Here is a 23771-nt window from a genome sequence, read left to right on the forward strand (position 1 = left end):
GTGATAAATAACTATAAGAACATAACAGTATTCCCTTAACACTGGGCACGTGCATTCAGCTGAGCTATCACTGGCTGCTTTCCAAGATCGGGACAGATTCTGCTCTCACTTAGACTGGTATAAATTGGGAGGAGCTCCACTGATGTGAGGGAAGATGTTTTAGATTTACAGCAGCCTAACTGAGGTGAGAATTTGTGCTGCAATGCAATGACATTGCTTTTTAATATTCATAATAAGGGCATTACTCATATTTTCTCCCACATTCAGTTCAGTATTCACTGGCAGTTGCAAAGCAATAAGGCTGTGGTTTTTAAACTGATATCTCTATAAAAAGTTTTTAAATTTGAAAATAGATCTCAATATGATTTATTGAAGAATGGTATTTGAAAGTCCCAAGCATTTGTGAAAAATAGAAGGTTTCTTACATCTTGCTGTCCAGAGTTTCCTTGATATCTTTATTGTTCTTCTTTTAAGCAGTCTTTAGGACTAACAACATATTGTCGTGAATTACCATATATACTCAATCATAAGCCGGTTCGTTTATAAGCTGACACCCCCAAGATGGATAAGTAAAAATGGCAAATTTTTGTGACCCATTCATAAGCCAACCCTATAATTCAGAGGTCGGCAAGCTTTGGCTCCCGAGCCATCAGGATAAGCCGCTGGCGAGCCGAGACGGTTTGTTTACCTCGAGCATCTGCAGGCATGGAAGTAAACCTAAGTAAACAAAGTGTCCTGTCCCGCCAGCGGCTTACGCTGACAGGCCGGGACAGCAACTGGTGGGGAAATTTGGGGGAAGGGAGGAGAAGCTGGGGGTCATGACCCCTTTGGGTTTTATGGAACCCGTACATTACATATGCAAAACTTTAGTTTACATAATTTCTGCAGTTTTGTTGTTGTTTATGTAGGTTTTATGTCATGAGTTTTCCCAGTAAAAGGTTTCTTGTTGTTACAGGTCTGTGTGTTTTCACCTCAAAACTTCTGGCACAAGCTACTACTGTTGTTCTGTCAGAAGTAACCTAATTTTAAGTAGACCAGCCAATGATTTTATGTCAAAGAAGAAGTGGCAAAACCACACTTATGCCAGAAAAACCTTGGCCTTAGTGTTACCTTATCTATACTCATTCCCTGTCCATAATTATAAATCATTAAAATATAACTAACCAAGCTCTTAACTTTACCATTTAGCAATCCTTCATTTTATATATGTGTTATAAGTCAGTATATGTTACCCCTTTGTCTATTGGGGACAGAGTGGAGGATTGCAGAGCACTCTATGATTACTGGGGCAAAGCAAGCTATAATCCTTCAGCATTTCTTTATCTTTTCCAAACATAGGTTTGTCAGGGGATTTTTATTACTCAGAGTCCAAAGTCTTACATTTGTATATTGCCAAATCTTGTCAGTGTTTGTTTTCTCTTACAACTTTTGAGGTGCTTTTGTTTTTGGGCCTTGATGTTTAGTGCTTTCAGTGGTACTCCAACATTTAGTAGCATGCTTTATTAGTTCCCCTTTTAGTGTGTGTCCAGTCCTGCTCTAATTGACAATGGCAAAGCTTCTGTTCCTAGGGTCTATTTTATGGCCCAATCCTGCAGTCATTCTTCCTGTACATAATTCTTACTCGTTTAAATAATCCCATTGGCTTTAGAGTAACTATGCTCATGACTATGTATTGTAGGAGAGGATGCTTACAACTCTAACTCTCTGCATCCCTAATTAGCCTCCGCAAACCTCACAGTCATTGAAACTAGACCACTAAGGCTAGGTCTACACTACCCGCCTGAATCGGCAGGTAGAAATCGATCTCTCAGGGATTGAGTTATGCGACAATCGATCGCCGGATTGATGCTCTTACTCCACCAGCGGAGGTGGGAGTAAGCGCCGTCAACGGGGAGCCGCGGAGGTTGATTTTGCCGCCCTCCTCACAGCGGGGTAAGTCGGCTCCTATAGGTCGAATTCAGCTACGCGAATGGCGTAGCTGAATTTGCGTATCTTAAATCGACGCCCCCCTGTAGTGAAGACCTGCCCTAAGATTGTTTCCTCTTGTAGCAGCACACAAGAGCCCAAGCAGCTGTACGGGGTGGGGGAGTCTGTGACAATTTGGCTGATATTGGGGGAGGCACTAAGTATGCTCAATTTATTTATACTGTTGTCCTAAGAGGGTTCAGACTTTTCCCCACCTGATTGACATTCAGCTGGCCACTAAAAAAAAGTTAACAGATGCACAGGCAAAAGAAAGCATCTTTCTGGCTGTCAGCTCCAATATGGAGATCAAGTCAGAGAGAAAAGGGAGCCCATCTATCCAAAGCTCTTGCAACTGATGTTAGATCATGCGATGGGGAGTGAGGGAGCATTTCACTCCAGTGATCAAATGGATGGGACATAAAGAGGCCCTCCACTTTCTCAGGAAATCAGGACATGATGCCTTGCAACTTTGTTTCTCCTGGGACATTGACAAAATGAGTATTGACCACTCACCCTACAAAAGCATGACACACATATACTTTGACACAGGCTGTACATCCCCATCCTTCTCTTGGAAACATGTAGGAATAGGGGCTGATGCCCCAAGTGAGGTGAGGAGAGAGCAGAGGAGTGCAACAGGATATTTTTATGTGTGGGAGCATGCTCTCTTAGGCCTCTCCAGAATGCTTTGGTAAAACAGGAATGTTGTTCATTGGAAAAGGAGATAGAGGAAATGAGAGGGGCCCCACATAACAGACCACGTTCTCTCTTGACTTGATCTATCTGCAACATAATCAACATGCATGGCTGCCTACAGCTCCATGGTAACCTCCACATAGCTTTCAAGGCTGAAAGAATTAGGAGAGCATTTTTTTCAAAAACATGAATACTAAATTGCACACACAACTCTGGGTGCACTCGACGTGTACAGGGAAACTGAAATTTGCAGATGCCAGGACTGGTTTGTATGCACAGCTGAGGATTTGCTCATTTGTATTTAAGTTTGCATGGGCACACAGATTCCTACATAATATAGCACATGCTTTTGAAAATGTGGCCCTATATTGTCTACAATGTCAAACACAATATGTGCAGAAAATAATATACAATAAATGAATGCTCTGCTGTAATTTCTTCTGTTGCTTTCTAGTAAAAAATATATGCTTTAAATCTTCACAATGTTTCTAACTTGCAACTTGGTAACAGTCATCCTATATTCCTTGATAATGTTTCATACAGTCCTGGTATTAAAGATTCCTATCAGATGATGCTATCTATTTAAGTGGGGGTCTTTAAGTTACAAATAACATGATTGGCAGATGGCTAATGATTTTTTGAGAGTCATGAGAAAGGAGTGCTTAAGCATTAATCATCTGATGTAAGTGTCACTCAGTGAAGTCTTGTGTCCCAGATAGACATCTCTTCCGTCTCTTTCAGATGCGAGGCACATTTTAGCTCAGCTATAACAACTAGGGAAACAAAAATTCTTGTAGTAACTCATTTTTCTTTATGTTTATTGCGACAGAATTCTGCTTGGGGATCTCATGGGGTGTGAAGCAGAAAACTTCTAAAATTATTTCTTGGCCATCTGCCTTAACCCATTATCCTGATTGGACTCATACATAGAGATGGAATTGATATTTGGAAAAGTTTTATATATATATTTCAATAATCTCACAGAGGAGCACAGTAGATGCCAAGACTTAGGAGGACTGGGTTAAGGATTTGTTAACTATTGATCCTGCCTTCAAAACAGGTCACACATTTAAACAAAAACATTGAACACATTTAAAATGGCTTAAACAACACAAAGGTAAAAGTAACATAAAATAAGGTCTGATGCCAGAATAGCAATATATATGTAACAGCTACAGCTGATACATATCTATATTATTTACTAATATCTTTTGTACTATTCAATGTTTTATTTAGGTATGTGACCCCAATATTATGCAAACACGGACTCGACATGTGTTAAGATCTCCTTTAAATACCAGGACTTGTCCTAAAGATTCACAAATGCAACCTTGTGTTCTCAATCAAAATTGCTTTCAATATCAGTACAATCTAACAGGTAAGCAGAACTGTAATACCCTGCATTTTTCTTGTGAATCATATTTCTCAATACACTCTTTGCTACAAAGTTAAGAATGTGACATGACAATTTAAAGCATAATATTAAAGTGCAGTTCTACTTTTAAAAATAATTATGTATAAAAATACCTTATTACTAAGCAGACCTGCTCTTTGTATTTAGTTATGTCTCTTTACTGCAATGATAACATACCAATTCTTCAGGTGCTTAACTTTAAATGTGTTAGTAGTTCCATTGAATTCATTAGAGCTAAGCACATGTATAAATCTGTGCATGTTTGGATAAGATAAGATTTTATTACTTGTATTATCACTGCAAAAACATCATAAATAAGTGAGAATGAAATAGTCTATTCTTTTTTGTGTATTGTCAGTATTATTGAAGTCAGTCATATCCAGATGACACCAAGAGTATACTTTAAAGAATATAGGTTATACAGGTGTACTTGAGAGTAAAATTTGTTGTTCAGAATCTTAATTACAACTGAGTATAGCTGTTTGGGGGAAAAAATTGCAGACAAATATTTTCCTCTTTTTAGCGAATTCAGCTACTGCCAATACATGAGGACAGAACCCATCTATACTTTCCTTGACTAAATTTGTAGGGTTAGCAGTTAGAAAAAGTGGCATTTCTACATATAATCCAAACGCATTTGAACTGGAAGCCATTGAGCGACAAACATGAAACATCATAATACCCTTTTTCGGAGGGTCACTTTTCAGACCAGAACCACACTTTGCATTGTTCATGTTTCAGTGGTGTATTTTTTCTTTCATCCTTATTTTTTAAAAAGCTCACTTTTGTTTGGCTTCCTTTTTAACAAAATTTTGGAAGGACGCAGTGACAATCAAGACTGACTGTAAGCTCTTAACACACAGCTGAAGACAGCTAAAGGAAAGCAATCGGTTTTTTCTAGAATGAAAATATTTTATTAGACAAAGCTGCAATTGATGATGAGCTTTGCTTTGAGACAACAGAGATTAAAATACAGTAGCACTTCAGAAACTTTTATAGCTATTTTATTAAATTGAAATTTTACTTCAGACAAATAATGTGGGCTTCTGCATGTGCCAACTGTTTTCAAACGATACACTGTATCAGCATTAAACAGTTTTTGACATACTCTGATGTATTGTTTTTTTTAAGGGACATTGGAGATATGATAGTGAATTTCCCAATTCAGACTTGCTTATTTTCTTTAAGAATAACTTCCTTTTATCTGCTTTGTTCTTAGCGTGATATGAACTCACGTTCTAAAGTCCCACAGTTAAATGAAGAAAACTAACTCATTTTTGTAATTCAAAATAAAAATGAAGTGCAATGATGGTTTGCTGTACTAAATGCAGTTACATTGTATCTTTAGATTGGAGTACATGTCAGCTAAGTGAAAATGCAACCTGTGGACAAGGGATTCAGAGACGCCTTTTGAGCTGTACGCGCAGTGATGGAAAATCGCTGAATATGAACTACTGTGAGCAGGTGAAGTTTATAAATACAATACAGAAATGGCTTAAAGACTAACATACACCTCAGTTGTTTTGGAAATTACGGTACTCTGACACTGTACCCCAAACTGCCAGCTGGAGCTTTGCAGTTACCATTTAGATGGCATAGATAAGTTGCTATGATCAATATTGGGTTTAGCTAGGGTCAGAAGTTTTCAGGAATAAAATATAAGAAGAGTACCAGAATAACAATGTCATGCATCCGATAAAGTGGGCATTCAGCCACGAAAGCTTATGCTCCAATACATCTGTTAGTCTTAAAGGTGCCACAGGACTCTCTGTTGCTTTTTACAGAATAATAATGTGCACTGATTAGTCATCTAGCTTCTTCTTTGCACCCTAAAGGAGGATTTCAATGATGGAGTAATGCATGTATGTGTATAGAACTCAGTTCTACAGACCCTGTACACAAGCAGTCCCAATGAAGTCAATGAGTAAAGGATTATGTCCTTTTGAAGTCATGTGAATAATGATTTGCAGAATGGGGCCCAAAGTTTGCAAGGGTCTGGGGAGCCTTTGAGATGTAAAATGTCATAAAAATGTAAGCTATTATTACAGCTGAAAAATCTCTGTAAAGGTGACCTTGGGAGTATCACTTTAGTCACTATGAATTTTCAGTTTTCTAATTTTATGACCAGCAATACCAAAGTGACATTTTAGGTTTGTTTGTTTTTTTTATATACAGTTAAACTTGGAAAAACCTGAAAAATTGAGCATTCATTGCCTTGTGGAATGTGCTGTGAACTGTCAGCTTTCCAAATGGTCAGCCTGGTCAGAATGTTCAAACACTTGCGGCATTGGAGGTAAATTTGTTTCTAAGACTATTGTCACATTTTATCTGCATCCCTTGGAATGTTTACGTACGGTAAAGAACACAAATACATCCCAAATCCTGCAGATGTTTATGCAATCCATAGAACATGAAAAACAGTAATATAAATAATAATAAAGAGCAACATAAATTTCTGTGCAGATTTTAAAAGCATGATAATCACTTAAACATCTTGTAAATCATTAGAAAATGATATGCTGACATTTTTTTAGTTTTTTTAATAGACAAAAGGACTTTTCTTTGTTTTGTTACATTTTGTAAAAATCCATCAGACTGTTTTTGAATTACCCAACCACGAAAAATGCAATTTAGAAAACAGACTTGTATACAAAGGCTCATTTAACTAATTAATTCCAAAATCTGAAAATTCAGTCATAGTTGAAAATAAACTCTTTTATATAGAGTTATTGGTAGGATTTATGTTGTGCAAAAGGAAAGCTGGTGAGAGTTTTCAGGATACCTTTTTTATTTAGTTCCTCTCTTGTGCTTTATTGTATATTTCTGGATTCAAAATTTCAGCACAACTAACCTTATGATGATGAAAATAATTATTTATCACCTTAAGAATTAAAAAAGAAAAAACGTAAATAGTACTTCCTTTGACCCCAGTTCTGTAGCTTGGTGTGTGAGCACACGTACTTGTATTTGTGTAGAGCCCCAGTTACTTCAGGAATAGGTCTCCACTCACATAGAACAAGTTACAAGATTAGAGCCTTATCTAGTCTTGCGTCGTTTTTCAAATCCTTGGAGAGATCAGTTGAAGAGAAGTACTGTAGGATGTATTTAAAATAGATCTGCAACATAATTTCCCAAGCTTCTGGTGAGCATTAATTTCTAATTGTCCATAGAGTTTATCTGGATCAAATTTATTTGAGGGCAAAGACAAAACAGATAGATAGCTCTGTGGAGGGGTCTTTTTAGATGGATTGCAGAGATCAAAGCATGTAACAGAAATGATCAAAGAGATTAATATTTGCATTAATCATGTTCCTTGTCTATTGAGTTTTCATCAGTTCAGTAAAATAGTACTCCTGTAACATAAATGAACAATTCAGATATATTATTTAACAGCCAACATGCTAAGAATATTAATTCCAAGCTGTATTTAAAAAAATAATAATAAAAAATGTTGAGACTTTTAATTCTCGTGTTATTAGATCAACAAAAGAGAGGCAACAAAAATTATTAGAGGTATGGAACAGCTACCATATGAGAAGAGATTAAAAGGCTAGGACTTTTCAGCTTGGAAAACAAGTGACTAAGGAGGGCTACAAAATCATGAATGTTGAGGAGAAAGCTAAGAGAGAAGTGTTGTTTACCTCTTCACCTAACACAAGAACCCAATGAAATTAATAGGCAGCAGGTTTCAAACAAACATAAAGAAGTACTTCTCCCAACACATAATCATCCTGTGGAACTTGTTGCCAGGGGATGTTGTGAAGGCCAAAAGTATAACTGGGTTCAAAAAAGTATTAGATACATTCATGGTGGATTGGTCCAGCTATGGCTAATAGCCAGGATGGTCAGGAATGCAACCCCATGCTCTGGGTGTCCCTAAACGTCTGTCTGCCAGAAGCTGGAACTGGATGACAAGGGATGATCACTTGATAAATTGCCCTGTTCTATTTATTCCCTCTGAAGCATCTGGCACTGTCTACTGTCAAAAGACTGGAAACTAGACCATTGATCTATCTATCTATCTATATATATATATACCTAGTATATTTTATACGCGTAAGATATTGTACATTCCAATCTCACTAAGGTTAGTTGAGCCATATTGTCAAGTTTGTATAACTGAGTTTAGTATATGCTATGAGTCCCATTTTAATGCAAGATACAAGTTTACTACAGCTACCAGATAGAGAAGTTCTCCTTCAAGTGGCAGTGCATATGTACATTCCTCTGCAGGTGTGTGTTTACCCTGTGCACTTGTCGGAGATTTTTGCCAGCAGTACCATTAGCCAGTGTACACGTCCCTGCACTCCTCATGCTCTCAGGTGAGGGCATAAGTGGGACATGTCCACTGCCTCCTTCTCGGTTCCTTCTCACTACCCAGGATGATGATTTAAGCTCCCTGTAGCTTTGCTTTGGTGAGCCAGGTTAGAGAGCATTTCTATATATACTTAGTTGATGTTTAATAGTTTACTTAGGCAGCTGTAGTTTAGTAGTTTTCCTGAGAGATTTATTATGAAAAAATCCCTGGTGTTTAACCAATGTGCTAAGTGCAGGACTGTTTTCACTGTCACAGACAGCATATCAGTTGTTTAAACTGTTTAAGTGAGGGACAAATGTTCCATTTGTACCTCCTTCCCCACCAGGACTAAAAAGCAGAGGGACAATTGCCTGAAGATTCACCTCACAATGGAGGCAATGTGACCTGCATCTGAACCAGGCCCTGACTGAGATACAGAGAACTCTGATTCAGCCTGAAGTGCCCCTCCAGCTGCTTCTCACTCGAAGCACAAACTGGGTGAAAAAACCCTCATGCTTCATCTTATCCATCAGACTCAAAGACTCATTCTAGACATCCTGACTCTGGCAGAGAATCTAAGGCTAGGTCCACACTACCCGCCTGATTCGGCAGGTAGAGATCGATCTTCTGGGATCGATTTATCACGTCTCATCTGGACGCGATAAATCGATCCGAGAAGCGCTCCCCCGTCGACTGTGGAACTCCTGCTCGCCGAGAGGAGGAAGCGCTGTCGACGGGGGAGCTTGCCTGCACCTGCGCCGCATGGACCCGCAGTAAGTAAACTTAGTTCGATCTAGGAAACGTTGACTTCAGCTATGCTATTCTCGTAGCTTAAGTTGCGTTTCCTGGATCGATCCCCCACCCCAGTGTGGACCAAGCCTAAGACTTGGTCTCCGAGTAAATGTGCTAAGTCCTCTGGTACTGGTTCGAAGCCCCACAAACCTAAGCACTCACCCACTCCATCTGAGGAGGCACCATGGACTCTGGCTCTCTTGGGGCCAATGAGACTGGTGCCTCTACCAGTGCTGGGTCCTTCTGCCTCTCTTCAGCCAATTCAGTCTGCATCAGTATTGCCAGCACCATCTGCTCAGTATACTCACCTCAGGTGCCTCCAACTCCACAGGCCTTCTTATCCACAGGAGAACTACTTTGTTTTTTCTTACCTAATTCTCCCCTTGATACAGCCGACTCTACTGCTTCCTCCATCTATGTACCCAGTACCACTGACACTCTGAGACTATATTAACACACCCTGAATCGTCAGCATACTCAGTGATCATACCAGCACTGTCAGCACCGACAATACATTCGACACTTTCAACGCATTCTCTCATGCATGCAACATTGATGTGTCTGACACTGACAGTGCATTCAGAGATTGTCCCTGTACTGCTGGCACTGATGATGCACCTGGCACAATTGTCACAGACTGAAGTTTTACTGGTACCACCAGTACCATCAACTTCTGACCACCACAACAGATATGTGTTTCTGAATATCGTCTCTCTCCAATGTCTGGACCTTCTAGAACCCTGACGGCAATTGCTTCTCCCTATTCTGATGACATTTCTGTTTTCTCTTCAGACTCTGAAAGGGAGGAAACTATTTCTCCATCCAGGTGTTTCAGATCCCCTTACAGGTCTGCTGGATGGATGACTTAAAGAGCATTGGATTCCTTACAGGAAAGCTCCAACATGGTGTCCTTCACCGTGGATGGCTGTCTATGCCATTTCCTCTATGGATTGATCTGTGAGAGACTCAAGGCCTCCATCTCACACACTTTCTAGAAGGAAATCTCCTCCTTGTATAGTGTAGGACTCATCTGCTCAGAATCCTGCTAACATTCCTCAATCTCCTGTACTGGATCCTGTGAAGGAGGGAGAATTATTGGAGGAGTCACTTAATGTTGCTTCTCAAATATCTTCATCTTCCCCTTGAGGAAGCAGTTAGCCCGTAGTCAACATCTCCTCCCCCAGAGGACTTTGTCTTTTTTCAAGACCTTATGAGAAGGGTGGCTACGTCTCTAGAGACCAAGCAGAAATTGTGCAAGAGAACCTGCACGCTTTCCTGGAAATTTTACAGACTACTGTTCCAGGAAGCGTTGCCCTTCCTATCAATAAACCACTTCTAGATCCAGTACGATTTTACGGTAGACTCCAGCCTCTATACCCCTTATGGTGAAGTAGGTGGATAGATGTTACCAAATCCCTCAACAAGACGTTGGTTATTTCTTTACCCACCCACCTCCTTGTTCCCTGGGGGTCACAGTGACAAATGAGCAGTCTCAATCTAAGGCTACCCCTAGGTTGTAAAGCTTATTCCTCTGCCATACTTCAAATGAGGATCACCAATCTCTTACCTAAATTTTATTTTCTTAATTATTCAGCCATCTCAAAGTTTGCTGATAAGTTGCTGAAGAATATAGGGAACAGTTTATAGTTTTAGTTTCTGAGGGTCACGGAGACAGCAGCGGTGACAGAATGTGAGTCAGTGTCAGTGGCATGTATTGCTGCCTGAAGAGACATAGACACTGACTCACATTCTGTCACCGCTGCTGTCTTCATGAGGTGTTCATCCTGTCTCCAGGCTTCCGGCATTCCAAAAGAGTTGCAGAATACAGTTGATGATTTTCCCTTTGAGGGCTGTAAGTGTTCTCTGCCAGGACAGATGACATGTGAAGGACTCTCATGCAACGCTTCGCTTCCTGAGAGCTATATTCCTGCTACTAAAATAAAACTATTTAAATCACACTTCTACGTGAGACCATTGTTCCATCAGAGAACCTAAGAAAAAATCAAGAACTTCTCAATGTCACAAGCCATCTTCCACTAAGGCGGACCCTTCCCACAAGACAATTGCTACCTCAAAGTCATTTTGACTCTATGATTGAGGATGGCACACTGATGATATCTCCTCCCTTTTGATTATGCCTGTCTCTTTTTTTACTGTGCTTTGCAGAACATCATGCTGGACAAATGGATACTTAGCACAGTAAAGGAGGGATACGTAATCCAGTTCATCTCCCTCCCTTTTCCCAACCCACCTTCCCCATCCCTTTTCTGGGCCCTTCTCACAAGAAGCTCTTGTTACTTCAAGAGCTATGGTCTCTTCTAGACTTAGAGAAATAGAGGAAGTTCCTTACCAACACAGAAGGAAAGGATTTTATTACCGGTACTTCCTGGTCCCAAAGAAATCTGGTGGCTTCCACCCCATCCTAGATGAAAGAAAGCTGAACAAATTAATCAAGAAAATCAAGTTCAGGTCACTTCAACATGGCAATACCTCCCTCCCACAGGAAGTACCATCAATTTCTGATAGATACCAACCATTACCAGTACACAGTGCTTTCTTTCAGCTTGTCTTGAGCCTCAAAAGTTTTCACCAAGTGCATGACATCAGTTGTTTGGGATACAAATAAATCCCTACATGGACAATTGGCTGGTTCAAGCAATATTAAGCAATCATGTCCAGAACAGTGTTCTAGTAATCAGGTTGATGTTCTCCCTTCTTGGCATGAAAATAAAATTGGACAAATCACAGATACAATAAACTCAGGGCATAATTTTTATAGGAGCAGATCTGTACACTGTAACAGCCATGGCTTATCTTCCACAGGAACAGTTCCAATCTATAACCTTCCTTTCAGAAAGCTATCCAACAATTATCATATGATCCTGCACTCAGCTTCTCAGACACATGGCCTTGTGCATGTATGTAACAACACACGCCCGACTTCACCTCTGCTGTCTGCAGGCTTGGCTTCATTCGGTATATCAACATTGTAGGCATCCTCTGAACATGTGGATTTGCGTACCTATATGGATGCTTCAGTCTCTGGATTGATAAATGTATGCAAGGGAGTTCTGTTTCTGTCCCCCGAACCATCAATGACTCTGGCTAGAGATGCATCTACAAAAGGCCAGGAGTCCATCTCAGTCAGCTTCAGGCTCAAGATGTTTGGCCGCCTCAGGAAATTTTCCCCCATATAACCATGCTGGAGTTTAGGGCCATATGTCGGCCCTGCAAAATATTTATGCCCACCATCAAGAATCAGGTGATTCAAGTTCTCACAAACAATACAACTGCTATGTTTTACCTGAACAAGCAGGGAGGGGCAAGGTAATCTAAATTGTGCCAGAAGGATAGCCTCCTGTAGCATCTTTGTATTTGTCACAAAGTGTCCCCGAAGGCCTTCCATCTTCCAGAAGTGAGGAACACTCTAGCAGATTCCCTCGGCAGGGTTTTCATAGACCCACACGAATAGTCAATTAGGCTGGATGTTCTCCTCCAGGTTTTCCACCACTAGGGGTACCCAACAATAGATATGTTTGCAACAAATCTCAACAGGAAATATATGAGATTTGCTCGAGAGCGGGTTGCAGCCTGGGTTCCATAACAGGTTCTTTTCTACTTTCCTGGTTCAGTCATCTTTTATGTACATTCTTTCCAGTTCCTCTCATTCCAAGAGTCCTCGGGAAGCTGAAACAAAACAAAGCATCACTAATCCTCATTGCACCGGCAGAGTCCAGGCAGTATTGGTTCACTTCTATTTCTGCATTACATCTGCCAGTAGACCGTTTTTCCATATTTTTTCATCCTCCTCTTTCTTGAGTTTTTAAAGGACCTGGTCAGTGTTTACCCTCCTGTGTCTGATCTGGTACCTGTATGGGATTTGAATCTAGTTCTCTTCAAACTGATAGGAACTTTATTTGTGCCTATGGCACATTATGGTTTAATGTCACTTAACTCAGCAACATCGCTAACACTTTATTGACAAGGCAGACAGTGTTTTTGGTGGAAAGCACTTCTGGTAGGAGGATTTCAGCACTTGAAGCTGCTTTAGCTGACCCTCCTTTTACTGTTTTATAAAGACAATGTGGCCCTTAGGCCACATCCTATGTTTATGCCCAAGGTAGTGTTAGCTTTCCACCTAAATCAAACAATTAATCTTCACTTGTCTTTCCTGAAACCCCATTCATCTAAGGCAGAGGAGGCTCTTCATACCTTGGATGTTTGTTCAGTTGTGGCTTTTCTTGGACTTCGGGACTACAACATGGCTCTTTGTAAGCTAAGCAACAAGAATTAAGGGTCAATCAGTGTCATCTCAGCATATTTCATACTGGGTCTCTGACTGTATAAACTCTGTTATGACCTTGCTAAAGTCTCCTCCATCAAGGTAACTGCTTATTCCACCAGGGCTCTACTCAGGAACGCTGATGTAGGGAACTAAGTCCCAATCGCTGATATATGCAAGGTGGCAACGTGGTCATCTGCGTATACTTTTCTCTACTCCTTATGACTCTGGGCACGCACACACCTATAGTGGAATGTACATGTGCACAACACCTCTCGAAGAACAACAGTTACTGCACGATAAGTAACAATTTTTTTACTTCTTTAGCTCAAACTGTAGAGGTTCATGGTTTTAGAACTGGAGATCCTGGATGCAGTCCCCAGTGAGAACCCATGATAGTTGTCATTATGTTTGCATCCATCAGGGATTTAGGATCATATAAAGGGCTTATCCTTCAATTTTATAACAGGGTTCTGTGCAACTGCTAAATCTGATCCTAAAAGTAGGAATGCTGCATGCATTGGTTTAAGTGGTCAACTTACAGCAGGAGTCTCAAACTCATTCTGCAGATTTCAGAGTAGCAGCCGTGTTAGTCTGTATCCGCAAAAAGAACAGGAGTACTTGTGGCACCTTAGAGACTAACAAATTTATTAGAGCATAAGCTTTCGTGGACTACAGCCCACTTCATTCTGCAGAGTAGGCCAAATTACACTGATAAATATGTTGTCCAGGCAGGGTCTGAAAACTTGGGCTGTATAGTCTCCTTAATCCACAGCAATTCTCCTGTGGATACCAGGAGGAGGCTTTCAAAGATCCAGGGTAGAATTATTATATAGTGTTTTTAAGTCCCAGTCCTGCACAAGATTCCACTAGAGGAGGCCCCTGTGGAGTACAGCCTCCACTGCAGCCATTCCCTTTCCTGTCCTTGGCCCCCCTCCAGTTACAGAAAATTGGGGCAGGTAGACATCAGCCTGTTTTGCCCTCTGAGAACTGAAGAACATCTTCAAAGGACCGTGGTTACAGAAATGTGCTCTTTGACACAAGTGGTTTCCTTCTTCCTCCCTCCCCACCTTGCGTTTTAGTGATACAAGGGGAAGTTAGAGTCTGGGAGGTTTATCGAAGTGAAATTCAGTCTGAGCTCTTGATTAAAAACTAAGACCATCCTATTTTAAGTAACTTGGTATATTGCTGAAGGTCAACTGTGATGCAGATCCTGCGCTTATCTAATTCTGCCTGTATATGCCTCAATAGCATAATTTGAGGCTTCTCCATTTTAGTTACTTTATCCTGTATTATAATAATGATCATTCTATAACTTCATAATTGTTCATGGCATTTTTTGGACAAATAAAATGACAGGTCCTTATTAGACTTAGAACAGCAAAGGATAACAATAAACAAGGGAAACTATTGTTTCTGAGTCTCATTGTCCCGGGTCTCAGTTGCCAAATAAGTTGCACACTCCTCAAAAATAATCAGTGGGAGATAAACTGCATACACTGCTGCTACAACTGCTCTCTCACTCCTATTTAGTATTTGAGAGTCAAAACAAGAATCTGTTTCTCTGACTTTTCTCAGTTAGTGAAGTGCCTGCTCAGGAAACATAAGTTACTGTAAAAGGGAAAAATAGAAATACTGTTGATGAGATCGAAGTTTATTGTTGATGCATTTATGGTTTAATGTCACTTATCTCAGCAACATCACTAACACTTTTATTCTGCCCATCTCTTACAGTAAATTATTCTGCTGTGATATATTTTAATGGACTGTAGGAGTGCCCTATTGGATTCTGTTCCAGTTTGATGAACAGCACCAAATCATATTTTTTATGTATGTGGCATGTATTTCGCTTCGAGTGTGGCTGTGGTGTATAGCAGGAAAAGGGGAACATACTGATTCTTATAACTGATGATCAATAGAGTGTATCTCTCTTTCCAGTCTTGGCTGAGCCTAGTGAGGCATGGAAATAAATTATATTTGCCTGTTACAGCTTTCAGCAGTTTCTGTTTCGGCTGATATTTAGTGCTATAGGCTAACTTTGTTTTATATGCTGAAAGTCCTCATACCTACTGCAGAACTGCTGTACACGGATTTATAATACTATAGCTAATGGATAGTGCTCTAAGGTCCTGACCCAAAGCCTACCGAAGGTATTGGAAAGACTCTTATTGAGGGGAAACTCCAGCAAGTACAATTCTCTTTGGTAAGAAAATTAATATGAGATAAACCCTTTGTGGTTTTGCCTCAAACCTTTCATAAGGCTGAAAAAGGACTGTTTTTTTACCGGGTCAGAAAACTAACCAAGGCCTGGCGTGATAGAGCTGGCCTGAAAAAGAAGATACTAAAAACAACCTTTTCTGAGATGGGGGTATGGGGACCTAGCTGTTTGTTTAAACAATGCTATTTAAACTGCAGGGCATGCTGGGTCATTGGTAGTGCAACTGCTTTTTAAGTGGACTAAGGCTGTATGGGTTTCTTCTTCTTCCCTTCTCTCTTGCCTAGCCTGGTCTCCATAATCCTATTTCAGCCACATGTTAACTGACGTGAAGCCATCCTCTCACTCCTCTGTTCTGCTCTACTTACTTGATAGGGAATACAAAAATCTGCAACAGCTCAAGGCCACAGTAAACAGATATCAACATTTCTGGCAAGGTAGTCTGGAATTAACTTTGGCAGATATTTTAGGCATCTTGGTTTCCACCAATGTCACATTTTGCTCTGTGGGGTTGGAAGGCAAGGAAAGGGAGGAGGCTCTTTGATTGTAAAAGTGCTCTCCTGTGATGAAAATATAGTCATGGTTCCAAATGAAAATTTGCAGTAACACGCAACAATAAGCCCAGCAATCTTTTCTTGCAGAACTTTTGACAGGTTTGAGGGAAGTGAAGAGGCACTTCACACTTTCCGTTTTCAGCAGCCTTTATCTCTGCATTTTCAGATCGTTTAATAGGACGTAGCAGATGAAAGAGAAATTCAGTTTGTTCACTGAGAGATACAAGAACCAATAGAGATTTTACACTGCCACTTCCAGTCCAGAGATTGTATAGGGAGAAAGTTCATTTCAAACCTATGAAGATAACAGTCTCTATCAATGAGATATCTACAAAGTAAATAACTTTTTCAGTGTTTCTTCCACTTGAGTTGCTACTGACCACCTGACTTGTGTATGTAGACAGAGAGAGAGAATCAGAGCTTTAAGGAATCCACTTCAGTGCATAGTCCCAGGGGAAAATGCCCTTTCAGCACTGAGCTGCTCCTTTTATTTTGCAATGATTTATTTACAGCATCATGAGAAAGGAGATAGCAAAGATGGGTCAAGTTCAGGTGTATCCTGTGATTTTGTAGTTTATTGGTGAGCTAACTATCTTGTATAAGCAGCTATCAGGAAAATATTTCATTTTCATGCAACGACTAGGCTATCTGACATTTTTGTTCTTAAAAATGAAAGTTTTCAATTTTAATTTTGCCAAAAAATATGCTAATCTCAGCACAGATAAAAGCAAATTGCTTCATTAATGTCCGTAGCATTACAAGTACTTTTCAGGATTTTAAAGGTTTTTAATCATTAAAATTTTGTAAGCTAAAAGATCGTTTTGTCTTTAGACACTTGAATTTATGTTCAATTCCAAGAGAATTAGTGGCAACCCTCTTTCCTGATACTTTCAAAACTAGAGAGGACAAAGGAAATGTACTGGTGGGAATAATCCTGCCAGGACACCAAACCACCTGCAGTCCCTTGCTTCAACCCACTGAAATTCGGAGTTGCTTTTTAACCACAAGGATTTATGGGGTTGTGTCACTGCACAAAATCTGATTCTGTGATAGCTGAATATACTGGTGTTGGTGAAAGCTTTTTTGAGGAATTCTGTTACAAACCCCTAGGTCCAGGTGATAACAACTCAGCCAAAAATAGTCTTAAAATGAGTTTAAAAATGGCATACAAGGGCTCACACCAGGAGAACAGCATTGTGAACATATAGACAATCATTTTGCAAGGTTGTCCATTGGCAGCTCTTCTAGATGTTTGCTTTTCGCCAGCAAAATAAAAAATCATCTTTTCGGAATCACACTCACTGGACATTTATTACTTCCGTTCCTAGCAGCAGTTGATTTCTTTTTGTATTTTTAAGCATGGCTGTAAGACAAACAGTTAAAAATTGGCCGCTCTGTATACATAAGTACAATGAGGAGTCAGCTCCATTTCTCAGCTTCCACAGATTCCAGGAGCATTTGCTTAATGCATTTGTGTTGGCCCATCTCTGTTTAAGAGCACATCTACAGTACTGCGATCCTAATGGGTGAACCTTACCATAAGTGTTTCCTTCACTTGCAGTGTTAGCATTGGACATGCCTTGCTTACGTCCATTTTAGGTGTTCATAATCCATCACTTAAGGAGACCCTTTTTTACTATTTCTCAGATTCAGTTCCTTCAAAGCTAAGGCAGAAATTATGTCCATAATATGATTTTAAAAGTCACTTAGTTGCACGGCATGTGGATTTCCCCCTCCCCTCTAATTGTAACCAGGGTTCTAATTGGAACATTTTGTGAGAGAACCATTTTCTGTGAGTCTGACTTTTGTAAGGAAAGGAAAGGAGTAAGAAATGGGATTGCTGTTATTTTAATGAATGGTATTCAATTCTATTATTTCTGAAATGGTAACCTAATTTTTCTTTTCCATTCAGTGGGTTAGGGAGTTTTCACTGAAAATAAATAGGATCTTAATGGACATTGTAAAAGTGGTTATGGACAGTAATGGCTATTAGAGGGCTTGCAGTTTTCCAGCAAGTTGCATGTAATTTGGTCATAAAAATCAAATTTCCTTTGTTAAAAAGGCAATGAAAACATATTGGAATGTTTAATGTTAAAAATGATGCTGCCATTGGAGTTGTGTAACTTGTAATATTTAATAATACATCAGGATTTAGTCATGTATTTCATTAAATGTTTCACATGCACAAGGAATATATTTGGAAAACATATGAAAATTATGTCTTAAAGTAATATGATTGACACTACCACAGCACTGAATATTTACTAAACATATTCAGGGTCAACTTGATAAGCGTTTTCTCCAAATATTTTGCCACAATAGTTATACAAAAAAACTTATTGGTGCAAAATGAACTAATAATAATGATAAACCTATATAAACATTCATTATATATTCTTCCTTATTTTTATTGATTAACTCAATATAGAGGCAACATCATAGCAGCACTGTATGTTAGTTTGTCAGCAGTGTCATTAAGCCCTCATAGGAAGGGATGGAACTCTCAGATGGCTTTAATTAAAGAAAAATCAAAATACTTACAACTGCTTATAGAAGTGTAGTGGAAAAGTCACAAGGAGTAGATGATGGCTTCTGTCCATAAATATATACATATATATAAAATGTATCGAATAGCATTAAAAACAAACACAGAAGGGAATAATCCATTGCTATGTCAGAACTTACCTTATCAAAAATTAAACTTTGTATGAAAATACAGTAGAACCTCTGAGTTAAGAACACCTTGGGAATGGAGGTTGTTCGTAACTCTGAAATATTTGTAACTCTGAACAAAACGTTATAGCTGTTTTCAAAAGTTTACAACTGAAAAATGCTGCTTTTTTTTAATAGTGTACGTTTAACATAGAGTACTGTACTATTTGCTTTTTTTTTTTCTTTTTTCTTTTTTTTGGGGTCTCTGCCTGAATGTGTGCTTCTGGTTTCAAATGAGGTGTGTGTGGTTGACTGGCCAGTTCATACCTCTGGTGTTCATAACTCTGAGGTTCTGTTGTACAGAGATCTCAGTCCTGCATGAGGATCTGCTAGGGTGAATCCCTGCACCTGTACAAAGTCCCATTGACTTCAGGAGACTAGCAGATCCTCATGCAGGATCTCAACCTTAAGCTGTGCTGATGTTTCAGCTTCGTTGGCCTTCACAGGCATGGAAGAGAGAATGATTCTAAGGAAGGGAGGATGTGGAAAAGAGGAAATAACTGTGGCTTAGAGAAGGAGAAAGGGGTGAAGAGAAAAGAGAGGAAGAGACTTACAGGAGAGAGAGCGAGAGAGAGAGAGGTACTGGGTAATAAGAGAGAGAGAAAGACACTGGGGAGAAGATAAATCAACAGACAATAAAGAGGTTTGAGGAGAAGAATATGGGGGAGAGAGAAGGAAAGTGACTGAAAAAGAAGGAGGGAAAGAACACTGGGACAGAGAATGGGGGGGAGAGAAAGAGAAGAAATACTAACTGACAAGCTGCTCTGTCATCTGACTGACAGCCACAAAGAAATCACATGTTGATCTCATGTAACAATAATAATTATATAATAATACCTAGCTCTCATGTAGCATGTTTCAGAGTGCTTTACAGAGAAGGTCAGCATCATTATTCCTGTTTTACAGGTGGGGAAAGTGAGGCACAGAGACTTGTGTGAGATCAATGGCAGAGCCAGGGATAGAACCCAGGTCTTCTGAGTCCCAGTTCAGTTCTCTTTCTGCTAGGCCCCACTGCCTCACATTCAGCCCACTATTGCATTGGCATGTGGTAATATTGCATTTTGGTGCAGTGTTCTCACCCAGTGATACAATATTATCGTGTTATGAGTTCATTCCCTATTTTTTCTAACACTCCCATGCTGTTGTAAAATGGCTCTCTTCTGGGATAACGATCTGGTAGTCCAGCAGAATGAATGGAATAGCAGTCAAACACAAGTACCCTGCAGGAATCACATGAAAGGAGCTACATGTAGCTTGAGCACCAGAGTTTTCTAAGCTCTCCCCCTTTTATGTTACTCAAAGTATCTCTACTACCTGGCATTGTACTCTGCTTCATTATTCGCCATTCACTAGAACACTGCTATAATATTGGAAACCTTTCCATTTACAGTAAATTCTCCGTTTCTAGTACACATCCTACATACTGGTATCTTTTCTATTTGTTTAGGCCAGATGATACGTACTCGGTCCATAATTATGCAGGCACAAGGAGAAGGAAGGCTATGCCCTACACAGCTCACCCAGTACAGAAACTGTCCTGTAAAGCCATGCTACACTTGGATTCTCGGGGCATGGTCACCATGCAAAGTAGAGGTATGTCTTGTTGTTATGCTTATGAGGCGCTTCTCAGGTGATGCTCGTAGAAACTCATTTCATCAATGACAAATGGCACAATTAGGTGACAATTAATTTAAACAGCTTTTCAGAGATCTAAGTATTTTTGCTGCCATTAAGACCATGCTAACATCCACTTTAAAACAAAGTGAGTTCATCATCAGTAGAACCATTGTGATTTATTCAGCCATTAGAGTCATAGATTCCAAGGATTGAAGGGACCATTGTGATCATCTAGTCTGACCTGCTGTATAACACAGGCCATAGAACTTCCCCAAAATAACTCCTTTGAACATATATTTTAGATAAATATCCAAACTTGTTTTAAAAATTGCCAGTGATGGAGAATCCATCACGCTCCTTGGTAAACTGTTCCAATGGCTAATTACCCTCAATGTTACCGACTTGCACCTTATTTCCAGTCTGAATGTATCTCGCTTCATCTTCCAGCCATTGGAGCACGTTATATCTTTCTCTGCTAGATTGAAGAGCCCATTCTCAAATATGTGTTCCCCATGTAGGAACTTACAGTCTGTACTGAAGTCACACCTTTAGAAACTAACTGTAACAGTGCAAGTCGTAGTAGTGTACACATATATCAGTAGTGATGTGAGTTCCACCAACTCTTCCTGGAGTGCAGCTCTAGCAAACCATTATTTCATTACTTACAGCAATGCTAGCAAGAAAATGTACGTAGCAGATTTTGGAAGTAGTAATAACAACGACCCTGAGAATAACTGATGTCCCTAGACATCTGTAATGTCTTAAACACTTCAATTTAAAGTTATTCTGTGGCATGTTGATTACTATATTCTTCTTAGTGGAGTTATCAAAATGGCCTGCAAATGTAAAAGACTCTTAAATTGCATAGCACACATACCCCTCTTGCTTTGGGAATCTGCATTTTCTCACTATCTTCATGTTGCTTTGTGCTTGCATTGATTTATCTTACACTTTCCCCCCCTCTCCTTAGTAATTGATGTGAATTAATTTATAATTAAATTGATGTGAATTTTCTACACTGAAGTTACTCCTACAGGGTGAAATTTGCTTCACCTCCATTAACCCGTACTAACTGTCCTCTATGAGGAAGAAGTATGGGTGAAATGCCGAGAGGAAACCCACTCCCTTCGCCCAGGGCAAATGACCTCAGTGCAGATCTCACCATGGCTGCTGTTCCACACTATGGGACAAAGAGAGTTGGGGCCATTAGATGTGTGTGTAAGTACAGATCCCATGGCCTTTCTTCTGATCTACCTATCATGATGTAGCAGGCTTTGTCCCATCTTCTGCTCCCACATTTCTCCTGGAGAGGGCAGAGAGGATGCAGCAAGTGTGCCTGTGATGACTGCTGCAGCTGGTATAATCTAGAGCAGCCTTAGCCCATTGTAAATTGTAGCTGGAACCATTTTGACCCTTGGCCAGCCCACAATCAGGGAAGCAGCAAGATGACTTAAGGCCACCCCTTCCTCCTGCTGTTTTCAGTTCTGCTAAATACAAACCAGGTACAACTGAGAATGTGACCCATGCATGTAAATGTAATATTTATGTAGCCCTAACACCCTGGGATCTTATCTTAGTAAACAGGGTTAGTTCTGATGAGTACTAGATGGGAGGCCTTTAATTGTATGAACTAGTGCTGGTGATAAGGGAGTGGATACTTCTCTCTGAGTTACTGAATCAACACCCTGACATATTGCTAAGATTATTAAGTTGACGGCAGCTTTTGCAGAATAGAAGCATGTTAAATCTGGAGCCTGGCCAAATTTCAGCTAAAATAAAATAATTACATCCTGTCTACCCCAGATTTCACCCTGCACTTTCAGTAGGATACAGTATTCTTCTTTCCTTCCTAAACTATTGTGTTGTCTTTCTGTGCTCTATTAAATGGCTGTCAGAGGTGGCTGCACTTCAACGGGGGCGGGGAGAAGGAGGAGTGGTTCCTTTTCAATGTATTTTAGCAAAGCTCTTAAGGAGGAGGCATGTTATATAAATGTAAGGCGATTTACTTCCAATTTTTTTCAGGGAATGAATCCTAAATTCACCTTCCAAAGTATCAAAAATCTTGTTTTTCACAGGTGTTCTGTTGAATTGACTTTGACTAAAATGACACCAGAAAAATCTGTTGTGAATAGCCTGATATGGTTAAATAAACAATAATCTTAATAATGAGTAGTCTACAATATTTATTTTTTCTGTATTGTAGGATACCTGGAAAATATTTTGCAGTCTTAGAATAGTAACCGTTTTAATCCTAAATTAGTTGTTTGGTGTGAATGAGTAGAGCTGTTTGCATGCTTAGAAGTAGAACCTGGCCCACCAGATGCAGGGCCGGCTCCAGGGTTTTGGCCGCCCCAAGCAGCCAAAACCAAAAAAAAAAAAAAAAGCTGCGGCCGCGATCGCGATCTGCGGCGGCAATTCGGCGGGAGGTCCTTCACTCCGAGCCGGAGTGAGGGACCGTCTGCCGAATTGCCGCCGAATACCTGGACCTGCCGCCCCTCTCCCAAGCGGCCGCCCCAAGCACCTGCTTGAGAAGCTGGTGCCTGGAGCCAGCCCTGACCAGATGCCCTGCATTGCAGATTTTCACATTATTTAATCCAGAGAGAGGTATTACTGTCAGTCCTTGTGTCCTAAAAAAGATATGCTGGAATGCACATCTGGTAGTGATAGTACCGGAATGTCCTTCCAACTCCCAAAGGCAGTGCAGTGTTTCAGTGCAAGTCAAGCCCTGACTACCACTGTCCATGAACCTGTATGCATCACGGGCCACTTCCAGTTGTGCAAGGAGCAAACCTGCAGCCTTCAAACAGATGGAAAACCTTTTAGAAGCAGTGAACGTTACCAGACCTAAAGCAATAAGGTACATAAATGGCAGAAAATTAAACCTGAATCTGAATGTTTCCCTCTATGACAGCCTATCATAACCTGGATAAAAAACATCAACAATATGAAGTATTACTAATTTTTATTATTTGGCTACTAAAGGAACATGAGACATGTAGTTAAACATTAACAAAACATTTATTCAGGGCCTCAATATCATTTAAATTATATGCATTTAACGCCAAATTTCCAAAGGTATTTAGGCTCCTAAAGGTGCGGAGAGGCTCCCAATGGGATTTGCAAAAGTGCCTAAGTGCCTAACTTTCATTAATTGGGAGTTGGGTGCCTAGACACTTTTGAAAATCCCACTAAGCACCTATTTGCATCATTTGGTGCCTAATACCATC

The 23771-nt window shown here is 40.0% G+C and overlaps 1 protein-coding gene across 2 annotated transcripts in view; it reads left to right on the forward strand.

Annotated features, from left to right (window-relative positions):
• THSD7B (thrombospondin type 1 domain containing 7B) overlaps nucleotides 1-23771 on the forward strand; it is a 626924-nt gene that overhangs the window by 589712 nt on the left and 13441 nt on the right. For both annotated transcript variants that reach the window (XM_065561607.1, XM_065561605.1), the window contains exons 18-21: nucleotides 3898-4039; nucleotides 5424-5539; nucleotides 6251-6368; nucleotides 20375-20520. In XM_065561607.1, the coding sequence (XP_065417679.1) occupies nucleotides 3898-4039; nucleotides 5424-5539; nucleotides 6251-6368; nucleotides 20375-20520 (522 nt within the window). The remainder of the gene's footprint in view (nucleotides 1-3897; nucleotides 4040-5423; nucleotides 5540-6250; nucleotides 6369-20374; nucleotides 20521-23771) is intronic.

This window comes from Chrysemys picta, chromosome 11, assembly GCF_011386835.1.
Source record: "Chrysemys picta bellii isolate R12L10 chromosome 11, ASM1138683v2, whole genome shotgun sequence".
NCBI lineage: Eukaryota > Metazoa > Chordata > Testudines > Emydidae > Chrysemys > Chrysemys picta.